The sequence below is a fragment of the Pongo pygmaeus genome, chromosome 5, assembly GCF_028885625.2.
Source record: "Pongo pygmaeus isolate AG05252 chromosome 5, NHGRI_mPonPyg2-v2.0_pri, whole genome shotgun sequence".
Classification (NCBI taxonomy): Eukaryota; Metazoa; Chordata; class Mammalia; order Primates; family Hominidae; genus Pongo; species Pongo pygmaeus.
Genome location: NC_072378.2, coordinates 43106163 through 43121388, shown reverse-complemented (window position 1 = coordinate 43121388; position 15226 = coordinate 43106163). Strand labels below are relative to the sequence as shown.

General features: G+C 48.5%; 2 protein-coding genes across 3 annotated transcripts in view; one reads left to right on the top strand and one right to left on the bottom strand.

The window, feature by feature from the left end:
• The window catches only part of BICRAL (BICRA like chromatin remodeling complex associated protein), a 114992-nt gene extending 106185 nt beyond the window's left edge, over positions 1-8807 (bottom strand). For both annotated transcript variants that reach the window (XM_063666986.1, XM_063666987.1), the window contains exon 1: positions 8051-8807. The gene's annotated coding sequence lies outside the window, so the exon portion shown is untranslated. The remainder of the gene's footprint in view (positions 1-8050) is intronic.
• A 2010-nt stretch (positions 8808-10817) lies between these two features.
• TBCC (tubulin folding cofactor C) lies at positions 10818-12471 on the top strand. Its single transcript, XM_054493398.2, has one exon. The coding sequence runs from the start codon at positions 10842-10844 to the stop codon at positions 11934-11936; it is 1095 nt and encodes a 364-aa protein (XP_054349373.2). The 5' UTR covers positions 10818-10841; the 3' UTR covers positions 11937-12471.
• Positions 12472-15226: the final 2755 nt, after the last annotated feature.

Sequence of the window (15226 nt, the reverse complement as noted above, 5' to 3'; positions counted from 1 at the left end):
GGGAGAAAAAGCCAGGTGCCCCAGCCCACAGCCAGCACCAAGGCCCCAGATGTGTGAGTGAAGCCATCTTGGAGGCTCCAGTACCAGTTGAACCCACAGAATTGTGAGAAATTATTGCTGTGTTAAGCCAGTAAGCAGTAAGTTTTGGGGTGAGTTGTTACCCAACAATCGGTAACTGAGACTTACGTATAGAAAAAAAAGATCTCTGGGGCAATAAGAACCTCATTTTGGGCCATCCTAAACATGAGGTGTTTGGGATAGTGGATAGTTACATGGAAACATCTAGAAAGCAGTTGGAAGATCAGGTCTGGGCTCAAGAGAGAGGCAGAGGGAGGAGCTGGGGATTTGAGAGTCAATCAGCACATGAACAGGACTTGGCACCCTGGGAGAAGGTAAGTTGCCAAAGGAGGTGAGAGGAACAAGAAAAGAAATAGAATTCTGGCCTCACTTATATTTAAGGGATGGACACAGAGAAGTTTATCAGGGATGAATAAAGAACCAAGAAAGAACCAGGGAGATAAACTCCTGCTGTGAGAAGAAGGGGTAATCAAATACTTAGGGCTACAAAGAGCAATGCATTTGAAAATTAGGAAGGAATGGGAATAGGGCAATTTCAAATACAATGGCAGGGGCAGAAGTCAGATAAGTGGCTAAGGAGGGAATGACGATTGAGAAACTGGACACAGCAAATGTAGACTATTGTTTTAAAAGTCTATTGTTAGGGGAAGAAAGTTAGAGCATCACTTGGGTGGATGATAGGACAAAAGGTAAACTGTTTTAAGTTGAGGAAACTTGCTTGCTGAGAGGAGATGCCAAAGAAAAGAGAGATTAAAAACCCTGAAGAAAGAGGTGACTGGGCCGGGCGCGGTGGCTCATGCCTGTAATCCTAACACTTTGGGAGGCCGAGACGGGTAGATTGCCTGAGCTCAGGAGTTCAAGACCAGCCTGGGCAACACGGTGAAACCCCATCTCTACTAAAATACAAAAAAAAAATTAGCCAGGCGTGGCGGCATGCGCCTGTAATCCCAGCTACTTGGGATGCTGAGGCAGGAGAATCGCTTGAACCCAGGAGGCGGAGGTTGCAGTGAGCCGAGATCAAGCCGTTGCACTCCAGCCTGGGCAACAGAGCAAGACTCCGTCTCAAAAAAAAAAAAAAAAAAAAAGAAAGAGGTGACTGGTGGCTCGAGGTCCCAGGCAATGGAAGGGAGAGGACACAGAACCCTGGTGGGAGCTTTGCCCTGAGTGAGAAGGAGAGAGACAAAGAGGTGGGTCTTCACAGATAAGTTAGAAGTGAGAGGGGAGGCATGTGGAGGTCCTATCTGGCCGCCACTTTTCTGTGAAGAGTAGGTAAGGTCATCTGCTGACAGGCAGTGAGGGTCTTGGGGAGAATGGTGTTCACTTCTGAAGAGTTTTATAGGAAATGCATGAGGGGCTGCAGGAGTCAAGCCCAGACTCTTCAGAGACACCACCTTCCAGGGATACCCCACCTCCGGAGGAGTAGGCTCTTCACATGAGCTTTTCTCCTCTGACCTGCCCCAAATCCCATTGTCTTCTCTTGAGCTGGTCTCCTGCTTAGATTGCCCCACCTGGGAAGCTCTCATTCATTCCCAGCTTCATTGTCCAAGTATTTGCTCAACATCCACACCATACCTAGCCCCTTTTCTCTGGACAACATACTCTCCCTATTCCCCTAGGGCTTTCAAACCTTCTGCACACTTTTCAGATCCCCTACCTCCACCCTTTTCTCCTCATACTCAGCATGAGACCTCACTGCCTGCTTTATAGAGGACGCAGAAACTATCAGAGTCATCTACCAACTACCATACATTTTCCTGCAGCTGTACTCCCCTTTTCCTTTTCTATAAAGAAATGCTGATGCGGCATTTTAAAATTGCAGTTTAACTTAGTGAGGTCTTGATCAGCTGTGTTTTAGCTTTTGTTTAGAGACAGGGTCTCGTTGTGTTGCCCAGGCTGAAATGCAGTGGCACGATCATGGCTCACTGCAGCCCCAACTCCTGGGATCAAGCGAGCTTCCTACCTCAGCCTCCTGAATAGCTGCAACTATAGGTGCATGCCACCATGCCCAGACAATTTTTTAAAACATTTTTTGTAGAGACAGGGTCTCACTATGTTGCCCAGGCTGGTCTCAAACTCTTAGCCTCAAGCAATCCTCTTGCCCCAGCCTTCCAAAGTGCTGGCATTACAGGCATGAACTGCCATGCCCAGCCTTGATCAGCACATTTTAAATGCAATAAATAGAATAGAAAATAGGGTCCACTGCACATAGTAAGAGTATTTATTGTTTTTTAAAACATCTGTTTCAATTATGACACATCTGTTACTATGAGTTGACGTCAAAAAGTGTGTATGGCACAGTGGCTCACGCCTGTAATCCCAGCACTTTGGGAGGCCGAGATGGGCAGATCACAAGGTCAGGAGATCCAGACCATCCTGGCTAACACAGTGAAACCCCGTCTCTACTAAAAATACAAAAAAATTAGCCAGGTGTGGTGGCGGGCACCTGTAGTCCCAGCTACTCAGGAGGCTGAGACAGAAGAATGGCATGAACTCGGGAGGCAGAGCTTGCAGTGAGCCCAGATTGTGCCACTACACTCCAGCCTGGGCAACAGAGCAAGACTCCGTCTCGAAAAAAATTAAAAAGTTTGGGCCGGGCACGGTGGCTCAAGCCTGTAATCCCAGCACTTTGGGAGGCCGAGGCGGGCGGATCACAAGGTCAGGAGATTGAGACCATCCTGGCTAACACAGTGAAACCCCGTCTCTACTAAAAACACAAAAAAATTAGCCGGGCGTGGTGGCAGGCACCTGTAGTCCCAGCTACTCAGGAGGCTGAGGCAGGAGAATGACATGAACCCAGGAGGCGGAGCTCGCAGTGAGCAGAGATCGCACCACTGCACTCCAGCCTGGGCGACAAAGCCAGACTCTGTCTCAAAAAAAAAAAAAAAAAAGTTTGTGTATGTTAGCAAATTCTCATTAAAAATTTCAAACAGGGCCTGTAATCCCAGCACTTTGGCAAGTGCTCATGCCTTCCCATGAGGTATAGTGGCTCATGCCTGTAATCCCAGCACTTTGGGAAGCTGAGGCGGGCAGATCACCTAAGCTCAGGAGTTCAAGACCAGCCTGGCCAACATGGTGAAACCTCATCTCCACTAAAAATACAAAAATTAGCTGGGTGTGGTGGCGCACACCTGTAATCCCAGCTACTCAGGGGGCTGAGGAAGGAGAATCACTTGAACCCGGGAGGCGGGGGCTGCACTGAGCCAAGGTTGTGCCACCGCACTCCAGCCTTGGTGACAGAGTGAGACCCCCTCTGAAAAAAAACAAAGAAGTTCAAACAACAGCGCAATAGAGAGGATGTCCCTCCTCCTATCTATAACTACTCCTTGCACCTGTGTTTTAAGTGCCATTTCCTCCAGCTTTTCCAGGACCCTTATGTGCTTTATGTCTTCTCTCTTGTTAATTCCTACGCATGCTTTCCGGTTCAGCTCAACCCCCTCCGAAGCTTTCCATGACCATCCCAACAAGGCAACCCCCACCACTAGTGGGCTTCTTGTAACTCTTTTATAGCAATGATTGGCCAAGTGTAGTAGCTCATGCCTGTAATCCCAGCACTTTGGGAGGCCGAGGCAGGAGGATCCCTTGAAGCCAAGAGTTCAAGACCAGACTGGGCAACACAGCAAGACCCTGTCTCTACAAAAACATTTAAAAATCAGGCCAGGCATGGTGGCTCATGCCTGTAATCCCAGCACCTTGGGAGGCTGAGGTGGATGGATCACCTGAGGTCAGGAGTTCGAGACCAGCCTGGCCAACATGGTGAAACCAGTCTCTACTAAAAATACAAAAAATTAGCCAGGCCTGGTGGCAAGTGCCTGTAGTCCCAGCTACTCGGCAGGCTGAGGCAGGAGAATCACTTGAACTTGGGAGGCGGAGGTTGCAGTGAGCCGAGATCGCACCACTGCACTCTAGCCTGGGTGACAGAGTGAAACTCCGTACCCCCAACCAAAAAAAAAAAAAAAAAAAGTCAGCTGGGGGCAGGGCACAGTGGCTCACACCTGTAATCCCAGCCCTTTGGGAAGCAGAGGCAGGTGGATCACCTAAGGTCAGGAGTTGAAGACTAGCTGGCCAACATGGCGAAACTCTGTTTCTACTAAAAATACAAAAATTAGCCACACGTGGTGGCGTGTATCTGTAATCCCAGCTACTAAGGAGGCTGGGGCAGGAGAACTGCTTGAACCTGGGAGGTGGAGGTTGCAGTGAGTCGACATGGCGCCACTGCACTCCAGCCTGGGAAACAGTGAGACTCAATCTAAAAAAAAAAAAAAAAAAAAAAAAAAAAAAATTAGCTGGGCACGGTGGCATGCATCTGTAGTCCCGGCTACTCAGGAGGCTGAAGTGGGAGAATTGCTTGAGCCCAGGAGTTTGAGGCTGCAGCGAGCTATAATTATGCCACTGCACTCCAGCTTGGGTGAGACAGAGACCCAGTCTCAGCAAGCAAAGAACACATTTTACATGTTTTTCTGACTATTTGCCCAAATTAGGCCTTCTTAAGGAGGACAGGGACTATGTCTGTTTTTATTCACCTTGGCAGTCTTAGGGCCTCCCTGGCTCAGCGCTGGGCACAGTTAGTGCTTAATAAACAGATGTTTAGATAAATAAACACGTGCCAGCTTATGTGCTAGACATTAAGTGTACAACGATGAAAAAAGTTTCAGAAGGTCAAGGGTGTTGAGGGGGCGGAGAGAGCCAGGGGCAAAGGCAGAAGGAAAAGGCTGCTCCTGTCCTGCTTCCCAACAACAGGACCTGCCTGCACAACTGTCACCTTTCACTGTCTTCCTGCCAGAAAGTCAGCAGCCAAGGTAGGAAGATTTGCCTAACATTTGATAACTTTGATGTGCACAGCTCTTTAATGAATGCTTTACATCCCATATATAGTCAAGACTTGCTGAAAGATGAATAGGTGATGCTTCTTTCTGGCATCAAACTACTACAAAAAGGGGCTTGGCCGGGCGTGGTGACTCATGCTTGTAATCCCAGCACTTTGGGAAGCTGAGGCGGGCAGATCACCTGAGGTCAGGAGTTCAAGACCAGCCTGACCAACATGGAGAAACCCCGTCTCTACTAAAAATACAAAATTAGCCCAGCGTGGTGGCGCATGCCTGTAATCCCAGCCTCTTGGGAGGCTGAGGCAGGAAAATCGCTTGAACCCGAGAGGCGGGGGTTGCGGTGAGCCAAGATCATGCCACTGCACTCCAGCCTGGGCAACAAGGGCAAAACTCCGTCTCAAAAAAAAAAAAAAAAAAGAAAAGAAAAGAAAGAAAAAGGGTCCTTTTATTTGCCTGGGTGTGGCTGGTATCTTCCACCAGTGCAGGGTCCCTGATAAACTCCAGAGAACACCAAAGGGCCTATTTCTTTATTGTTTACCATACCTAAAGACTGTTTTACTTTGCTTAAATGCTTTCACTACTTACTTCTTGAGGCATATAACTACAATCATGAGATTCCCTTTGTAACATTAAAAGATCAAATAAATACAACAGACATTTAAAATTTAACAAATACTGTATAGGGATGCAACCAGCAAAATCCAGACTGTGGGAAACTCTACTGAACAAATGACCAAGCTGCTTCAACAAAACAATTTAGAGAAAAGGAACCCACACAGTGAAAGTGATTTAAGGCTCTCCACCCAGGACACGGGTCCTCCCACGCCTGAGGCCAATGCTGCAAGGACCTTGGGGTTGGAGGTGGACTTGGCTGACCACATCTTTCAAATAAAGCTGTTTGTCTAACTCAAAAAAAAAAAAAAAGTGATCTAAGGGACACAATAACTAAACGCAGTGTATGGAACTTGTTTGGATCCTTATTCAAATAAAATAACTTTAAAAAAAGGAAACCAGGCAAGGGGAGGGAGAGCATTAGGACAAATACCTAATGCATATGGGGCTTAAAACCTAGATGACAGGTTGATAGGTGCAGCAAACCACCATGGCACATGTATACCTATGTAACAAAACTGCACATTCTGCATATGCATCCCAGAACTTAAAGTATTAAAAAAAAAAAAAAAAAAAAAAAAAGGCCGGGCGCAGTGGCTCACACCCGAGCACTTTGGGAGGCCGAGGCAGGTGGATCATCTCAGGTCAGGAGTTCAAGGCCAGCCTGGCCAACATGGTGAAACCCCATCTGCACTAAAAATACAAAAAATTAGCCAGGCATGGTGGTGGGCACCTGTAATCCCAGCTACTCAGGAGGCTGAGGCACGAGAATCACTTGAACCCAGGAGGCGGAGGTTGCAGTAAGCCAAGATCGCCCCATTGCACTCCAGCCTGGGCGACAGAGCAAGACGTCGTCTTGAGAAAAAACCAAAAGTATATTATGGGATAATCAGATGTGAATATAGACTGGCAATCTGCTATTAAGAAAATATTTTCTATGCTTTTTTGGAGTGTGGTGATGGCAATGTGGCTGTCTTAAAAGGGAAGTGGCCAGGCGTGGGGGCTCACACCTGTAGTCCCAGCACTTCCGGGGGCCGAGGTGGGCAGATCACTTGAGCCCAAGAGTTTAAGACCAGCCTGGGCAACACGGCGAAACCCTGTCTTTGCAAAAAAAATACAAAAATTAGCTGGGAGTGGTGGTGCACACCTGTAGTCCCGGCTACTCAGGAGGCTAAGGTGGGAGGATCACTTCAGCCTGGGAGGTCAAGACTACAGTAAGCCGTGATTGCACCACTGTACTTCAGCGTAGGCGACAGAGTGAGACCCTGTCTCAATTTAAAAAAAAAGAAAAGGGCCCAGGCACGGTGGCTCACGCCTGTAATCCCAGAACCTTGGGAGGCAGAGGTGGGCAGATCATGAGGTCAGGAGTTCGAGACCAGCCTGGCCAACATAGTGAAACCCTGTCTCTACTAAAAGTATATATATAAGAAAATTAGCCGGGCGTGGTGGTGGGCGCCTGTAATCCTAGCTACTTGGGAGCCTGAGGCAGGAGAATCACTTGAACCTGGGAGGCAGAGGTTGCACAGAGCTGAGATCATGCCACTGCACTCTGGCCTGGGCGACAGAGCGAGACTCTGTCTCAAAAAAAAAAAAAAAGGAACTCCCAATCTTTTAGAGGTATATAGTGAAATATTTATAGACAATAAAATATGAAATAATATAATATCTGGGATCTGCCAAAAAATAATCAGGGTGAGAGGTAGGGAAGTGACTAGGGCTTTACAGGAAACAAGATTGTCAGTTGGTAACTGTTTTTTAAAAAGTTATTTTTTTTTTATTGACATATAATAATCGTACATATTTATGAGGTACATGTGATATTTTGATACATGCATGCAATATGTAATGGTCAAATTAGAATAATTGGGATATCTATTACTTTAAACATTTATCACTTCTTTGTGTTGGGAACATTTCAAATCCTTTTTTCGAGCTATTTTGAAATATACAATACATTATTGTTAACTCGAATTAGGCTACTGTGCTATCTGACACTAGAACTTATTCCCTCTATCTAACTTGTACCTTTGTGCCCTTTAACCAATCTTACTTCATCTCCCTCCACTTCCCAGCCACTGGTAACTATCATTCTACACTCCAACTCCATATGATCAACTTTTTCAGTTCCCACATACGAGTGAGAACATGCGATATTTTTCTTTCTGTTCCTGGCTTATTTACTTAACATCAGTTGGCAGTTGTTGAAGCTGGGTGATGGGTATGTGAGTCCTTGGAACACTCTTCTAATACTCTCTCCATGTTATATATGTTGGAAATTTTCAAAAAGTTAAAAGGGGGATCTAAATCTAACAAATAGAACCATAAAGTATCTAAACTGTTGTTAAATAAACGGTAAAGTCCATAACACGTTAGAAGTCTTTCATTTTTCAAGATGTCTACAAGAGAGCAGTACCTTGATTCACAAGCCCTTTGAGATATCATTGAAAGCAGGATGCAGAACTCAGAGGTGCTTGCCTTTTGCTACATTTCCCCTGTAATGCATTCCCCACTCTCCTTCCATCAAAACAGGCACTTACCTCTGACAAGCTGGGATCTATTTCAAAGATGCATGCTGAATCCACTGCCCTCAAATGGCACAGAGAGGATGCAAACACAGCCGGGCAATGCCAGCCATTTCGCAGCCTTCCTACTGTGTTTGAGCTCAGAAACAGCTTTATCTCCATTTCTGGACCACATACCTCACAGCCTGCAGCTGTGCAGGGGGGCTGTAAAGAACTGTCCAGCCAATGCTTCACAATGACCATATCACTCACTGACCCCTTTCCACTCCTCCTCACATCAGTCTTTGAAACTGCCCCTAACACATTGGGTCAACTGGGTAACCTGTCAAGCTCTGTTTTTAACTGTTTCCTTTTCTTAAAATTTCGAACTAACCAACTTCAACTATTTAGAAACTTCCCAAGTCTACTGGATTGTAGCAAAAACCTGTTGGTAGACAGAAATGAAGTTCTTGAAAGGGTTTAATAACATTCAATTCCACTTGGGATACAGCCAACACTTACAACACCCATAGATTCACTATGCTTAATACCGAAATGTTGTTTCACTCCAGCTGCAACCTCCAAGTCCAATAAACCTTCTTTAGCTACAAACGTTCTTAATTTGAGTGAGACAGGTTCAAGCTGAAAAACTTAAAAGGTCAGGTTGTTTTTTTCTAGAAAAATAAATCTTCTCTAAATCTTCTTTGCTTAAATCAACATTTCATAAAATAAAGCAGCTATTGCAATTCCTCCACAACTTGGGCAAGATAACTAGCTTTCTTGTCCACCAGCTTTCAGACCCACAGTTTTGTGAAATAAACCTGCTTTTCTGGAAAAAAGAAAAAAAAAAAAAAAGGCCGGGCACAGTGGCTCACGCCTGGAATCCCAGCACTATGGGAGGCCGAGGCGGGCGCATCACCTGAGGTCACGAGTTCGAGACCAGCCTGACCAACATGGAGAAACTCCGTCTCTCCTAAAAATACAAAATTAGCCGGACATGGTGGCGCATGCCTGTAATCCCAGCTACTCGGGAGGCTGAGGCAGGAGAATCGCTTGAACCTGGGAGGCGGATTGCGGTGAGCCGAGATCGCGCCATTGCACTCCAGCCTGGGCAACAACAGCATAACTCTGTTTCAAAAAAAAAAAACAAAATAAAACAGAAAAGCAAAAACAGAAGCCTCACCTAATCTGCCCATAAAACAAGACTAGTGAAAACGATGACTATGCACAAGAGTAAGCACCATTGTTTTTCGGCACCCCCTTTTCCATCGGGTGCACGCAGGCACGCGGACACACAAGCCTCTCCCCTGCCTCCGCGCCCCGCCTGCGCGGGGAATCTGCCACACGGTATGAACTGTGCTCTCAGCGGAGAAATACTCTGTTCGGCCCAGCAATTTATGTGTGTTTTGTTTGTTTTAAGTGGGAAGGAAAGGAAGAGAGTGGGGCGTGAAAATGGGAGATCAGTTTTAACTCAGATTTAATTCAATGGTTCTCGTTTCCTCCCATCTTTCTCTGCATCAAAATGCAAGTAGATCGGTGAAATTTCAAGTTTCTTGGGCCGTTAAATACCCCAATTTAAACGATGCAGGCTGGGAACTGGGGATATAAGGAGGAAACCTAGGGTTGGAAGGGCGGGCAGGGTTAAGGAGGTCCGGGAGCTCCGCAGGGCTGAGCGAAGCATGCGAGGCTGCCGCGCCCGGGCAGCGGCTGCGTCTCGGGTTCTCGCCCTGCCCGCTGCCTCGGGTTTCTGCCAGTGACTGCGCCGTCTTGGCTGCCCACCCACACCTCGGGTTGGTCCCGACTTTAGGCTAGGCCATTCACTTCCGGTGACAAATCCCTCCCACCACCCCTAGAAATAATGTACCGCTTCTCCCACCGCTTTCCTAAGACCGACTGCCCCAGAGAGTCGCGGAGCCCGGGGCTAGGGTCTCACCCCGGCGCGGCCGGCGACGCCCAGCTGCGGAGGGAGTGGCCGGGACCGAGCTCGGGGAGGGCAGGGAAGAAAGAGGAAGGGGGTGTGGATCTCACCTTCCCCCGCCCCCACCCCTCCGACTGCAGCAATTGGCCAAAAAAATAGTAATCCTTTTATAGACTCCCCCAGGGCCCCTCGAACCCGGTTGCAGTGAGGAACCCAGTCTCTCCCATCGCAGTGCCCCTTGCCTTCTCCCGCCCTAGTAACTGCCTGCGGGGATCCAGGAGCCCCCAGGCCGCGCCGAACTGCAGTGGATAGGGGGGAGGGGGGCGGTAAGGATGAGGGCTACGGGGCGGCAGAAATGGGTTGGGGGAAGGGGTGGTGGAAGGGAAAAGAAAAAACCGGAGGCATGCAAGCGGCTCCCTAGCCAGCTGTTCCAGCTGCTGCTTCCTCCGGCGCGGGCCGGGCGGTGCAATATTCCCCCCCCTCCATCTTTCTCACCACTACCTGTCCCCCGAACCCACCACACGCATTCATCCCTCCCACCCACACCCCTAGTAGCGGATCTCCGGCCTGTAAGGGGGTAGTAGAGAGGAGCCGGGGGGAGGGGGAGGCCTGCGAGTTTCTAACCTTGTTCTTATAAACAAACCCACATGTGCAGCTGCCGCTGCTGCAACTCACCCCACAATCCCGGATATAAGTCCTGCCCCTTTAAGAGAAAAAAAAGATTCCCCCGCCTGCCTCCCACCCCACCCATCCACAAGAACCTTTGTCTTCCCACCCCCGTAGTCAGTCGGCCCCGCCCCATCTCCCCGCCCCCTCCGACGCAGAGGAACCAATGGGCGAAGAAAATAAGGCCGGGAGTCTGACATCATCGTGTTAGGCCAATCACCGGACGCGTTGGTGGGAGGCCTCATGGACAGCGCGCCCAGAGGAAGTAAGACAAGACAGAGGACGCTTGAAGCCAATATGGAGTCCGTCAGTTGCTCCGCCGCTCCTGTCAGGAGTGGGGACATGGAGTCCCAGCGGGACATGAGCCTGGTGCCTGAGCGGCTTCAGAGGCGCGAACAAGAACGGCAGCTGGAAGTTGAAAGGCGGAAACAAAAGCGGCAGAACCAGGAGGTAGAGAAGGAGAACAGCCACTTTTTCGCCGCCACCTTTGCTCGGGAGCGAGCGGCCGTGGAAGAGCTTCTGGAGCGCGCGGAGTCCGTCGAGCGGCTGGAGGAGGCGGCCTCTCGGCTCCAGGGGCTGCAGAAACTTATCAACGACTCAGTTTTTTTCCTAGCCGCTTACGACCTGCGGCAGGGACAAGAGGCGCTGGCGCGGCTGCAGGCGGCCTTGGCCGAGCGGCGCCGGGAGCTGCAGCCCAAGAAGCGTTTCGCTTTCAAGACCCGGGGAAAGGATGCTGCTTCGTGTACCAAAGTAGACGCGGCTCCTGGCATCCCCCCGGCAGTTGAAAGCATACAGGACTCCCCGCTGCCCAAGAAGGCGGAAGGAGACCTCGGCTCCAGCTGGCTCTGCGGTTTCTCCAACCTGGAGTCCCAAGTCTTGGAGAAGAGAGCCAGCGAGTTGCACCAGCGCGACGTTCTTTTGACCGAACTGAGTAACTGCACAGTCAGACTGTATGGAAATCCCAACACCCTGCGGCTAACCAAGGCCCACAGCTGCAAGCTGCTCTGCGGTCCGGTGTCCACCTCTGTTTTCCTGGAGGACTGCAGTGACTGCGTGCTGGCAGTGGCCTGCCAACAGCTCCGCATACACAGTACGAAAGACACCCGCATCTTCCTGCAGGTGACCAGCAGGGCCATCGTGGAGGACTGCAGTGGGATCCAGTTCGCCCCTTACACCTGGAGCTACCCGGAGATCGACAAGGACTTCGAGAGCTCTGGTTTAGATAGGAGCAAAAATAACTGGAACGATGTTGACGATTTTAACTGGCTGGCCCGGGATATGGCCTCCCCAAACTGGAGTATTCTTCCTGAAGAGGAGCGAAATATCCAGTGGGACTAAGCAGTTGTCACTCTGTTCTTCACTCCTACCAAATACTTTCCACGTCTGATTTTCCCCCTTATTGGGTCTCGAAGTTTAGTTATTGTCACACTGTGTATGTTTTCAGCATTTTAAGGCTTGAGATTGTAATGGGCTCCTACTTGTAATTTCCATTAAATTCGTAACAGGTATAACACTAAAGCATTTTTGCTATTTTCGTCATGCCTTTGAGACTGAGTCTTACTCCGTCCCCCAACGTGGTGGCGCGCTGGGATTACAGGCGCGCGCCACCACGCTAATTGTATTTTTAGTAGAGACGGGGTTTTGCCATGTTGTCCAGGCTGCTCTTCGAACTCCTGACCTCAGGTGATCCACCCGCCTCGGCTTCCCAAAGTGCTGGCGTTACAGGCGTGAGCCACCACGCCAGGGCTTTATTTATTTATTTTTACCACAATAGTTTGAAGCAGTAAGGGGGAAGGAGGGTGATTATGTTGCTTTGTAATGGTTTGTGATATTTGAAACATCACGGTGCATAATAAAGTAGGTCTTCAATAAATACATGGGTTTGTTTGTTGTGTGTGTTGTTTTGCTTTTTGTTTTGTTTTGTTTGTTTTTTAAAGAGATGGGCTCTCCTTATGTTGCCCAGGCTGGTTTCGAACTCCTGACCTCAAGCAATTCTCCTGCCTCGGCCTCCCAAAACACTCGGATTATAGACAGGAACCAGCGGTGTCAGGGTATAGATACATGTTTAATAAATTCCAGGGCTGAGCTCGGGGGCTCACGCCTGCAATCCCAGCACTTTGGGAGGCTGAGGTGGGCGGATCACTTGAGGTCAAGAGTTGGAGACCTGGTCCCAGGTGAAACCCCGTCTCTACTAAAAACACAAAAATTAGCTGGGCATGATAGTTCACACCTGTAGTCCCAGCTACTCAGGAGAACTGCTTGAACCTGGGAGACAGGTTGTAGTGAGCTGAGATCACGCCACTGCCCTCCATCCTGGGTGGCAGAGTGAGACTCTGTCTCAAAAACAAACAAAAAACCATAGGTAATTCCTTTGTCCCTAGCCATTCAGTTCCTTTGGAGAGCCATCACTCTTTACATGTTTTTTTTTGTTTTTTTTTTTTTTTTTTTTTTTTTTTTTTTTTTTTGAGACGGAGTTTCGCTCTTGTTGCCCAGGCTGGAGTGCAGTGGTGTGATCTCAGCTCAGTGCAACCTCAGCGTCCCTGGTTCAAGTGATTCTCCTGCCTCAACCTCCTGAGCAGCTGGGATTACAGGAGCCCGCCACCATGCTTGGCTAATTTTTTGTATTTTTAGTAGAGAGAGGATTTTACCATGTTGGCAAGGCTGGTCTTGAACTCCTGACCTCGGCTGATCCAACTGCCTCAGCCTCCCAAAGTCCTGGGATTACAGGCGTGAGCCACTGTGCCCGGTCCTTTTTTTTTTTTCCTTTGTTTCTTTGAGACAGGGTCTGGGTCAAGGACCTTCTGGGCTCAAGAGATCCTCCAACCTCAGCCTCCCAAGTAGCTGGGACTACAGGTGCACCCCATCACTCCCGGCTAATATGTGTATTTTTTGTAGAGAGGGCTTCGTCATGTTGCCCAGGCTGGTCTCAAACTCCTGAGCTCAAGCAATCTGTCCCCCTTGGTCTTCCAAGTGCTGGGTGGTGATACGTGTTTGTAATCCCAGCTACTAGGGATGCTGAGGCATGAGAATCCTTCGAACCTGGCAAGAAGAGGTAGCAGTAAGCCATTACTGTGCCATTGCATTTCCAGAGCAAGACTCTGTATCAAAAAAAAAAAAAGGGGGGGGGGTGGTGCCAGGCGCGGTGGCTCATCCGTGTAATCCCAGCACTTTGGGAGGCCAAGGCAGGTGGATCACTTGAGGTCAGGAGTTCGAGACCAGCCTGGCCAACAGGGTAAAACCTCGTCACTACTGAAAATACAAAAATTAGCTGGGCATGGTGGCACACACTTGTAATCTCAGCTACTTGGGAGACTGAGGCAGGAGAATATCTTGAGCCCAGGAGGCAGAGGTTACAGTGTGCTGAGATTGTGCTGCTGCACTTCAGTCTGAGCGACTAGAGCAAAACTCCATCTCAAAAAAAAAAAAAAAAGGAAATTTTTGGGTCTTTGCCAGTTTGATGGTTACAAAATATTACCTTCCTCTACTAGTAATGGTAATCATCTCCTAACTCATCTCCCCATCTCCAATTTCTAAACTATTCTGCATACAGCTACTAAATTAGTTTTCTTAAAGTATGTCACTCCTGATCTAAAACCTTCTGAGATTTTTATTATCTGATAGACTTCCTGGCCTGGAAGACAAGCCCCTCCACCATCTGTTTCAGCCTACTGTTTTTACATGATGTTTTACTGTTTCATCACACACACTTCATGCACCAGCTAGTCTGAACTAATACCCATTAATCAAACACACTGTATCAGTCAGGGCTCTGGCAGGAAACAGATGGCTTACTCAAAATGGATACTTTGAGAAGAGCTTAATACAGGAGCTATTTACAAAGCTGTGGGCAGAGTATAGGAAAAGCAATTAGAGATGGTACAATATCTGTTACCATCCTTAGGGCTGAAGGGACAAAAATGTTACCTGAATGCAGAGAGAGATAGAGGGTTATCGAGCTACCTGACAGGAGTTTCAGTCCTCAGTGGAGGGATGCTGCCAATCCATGGTGACCTGGCAGGGAGAGAGCCATCGGAATTAAACAATGTCATTCTCTTTTATTGGTGCCTCCCGTTGGTGGAGCCCAACTGGAAATTTCAGGGCAAAGAAGTCTGCTGCCGCAGTCCATATGAGTCAGCTCCCAGGATGTAGAACAGGGTGGAGAAAAATGAAGAATGGATCTGGAGGAGGAAATAGAAGATACTAAGGGCAGGCCAGCGCTGTGGCTCACGCCTGTAATCTCAGCACTTCGGGATTGCCTTGGGATTTGCCTTGGGAGGCCAAGGCAGGTGGATCACCTGAAGTCGGGAGTTTGAGACCAGCCTGGCCAACATGGTGAAATCCCATTTCTACTAAAAATACAAAAATTAGCCTGGCATGGTGGCAGGTGCCTGTAATCCCAGCTACTCAGGAGGCTAAGGCAAGAGAATCGCTTGAACCTGGGAGGAGGAGGGTGTGGTGAGTCAAGACCATACCACTGTACTCCAGCCTGAGTGCCAGAGTGAAACCCATCTCAAAAAAAAAAAATATTCAGTGCAAATAGTTTTTGCTGTATTTCCTGGCCTTTCCTTGAGCAGTGCCCACACAGATTAGGTCCCTATTCACTTGCCAAAATTTCATACAAGACAAAT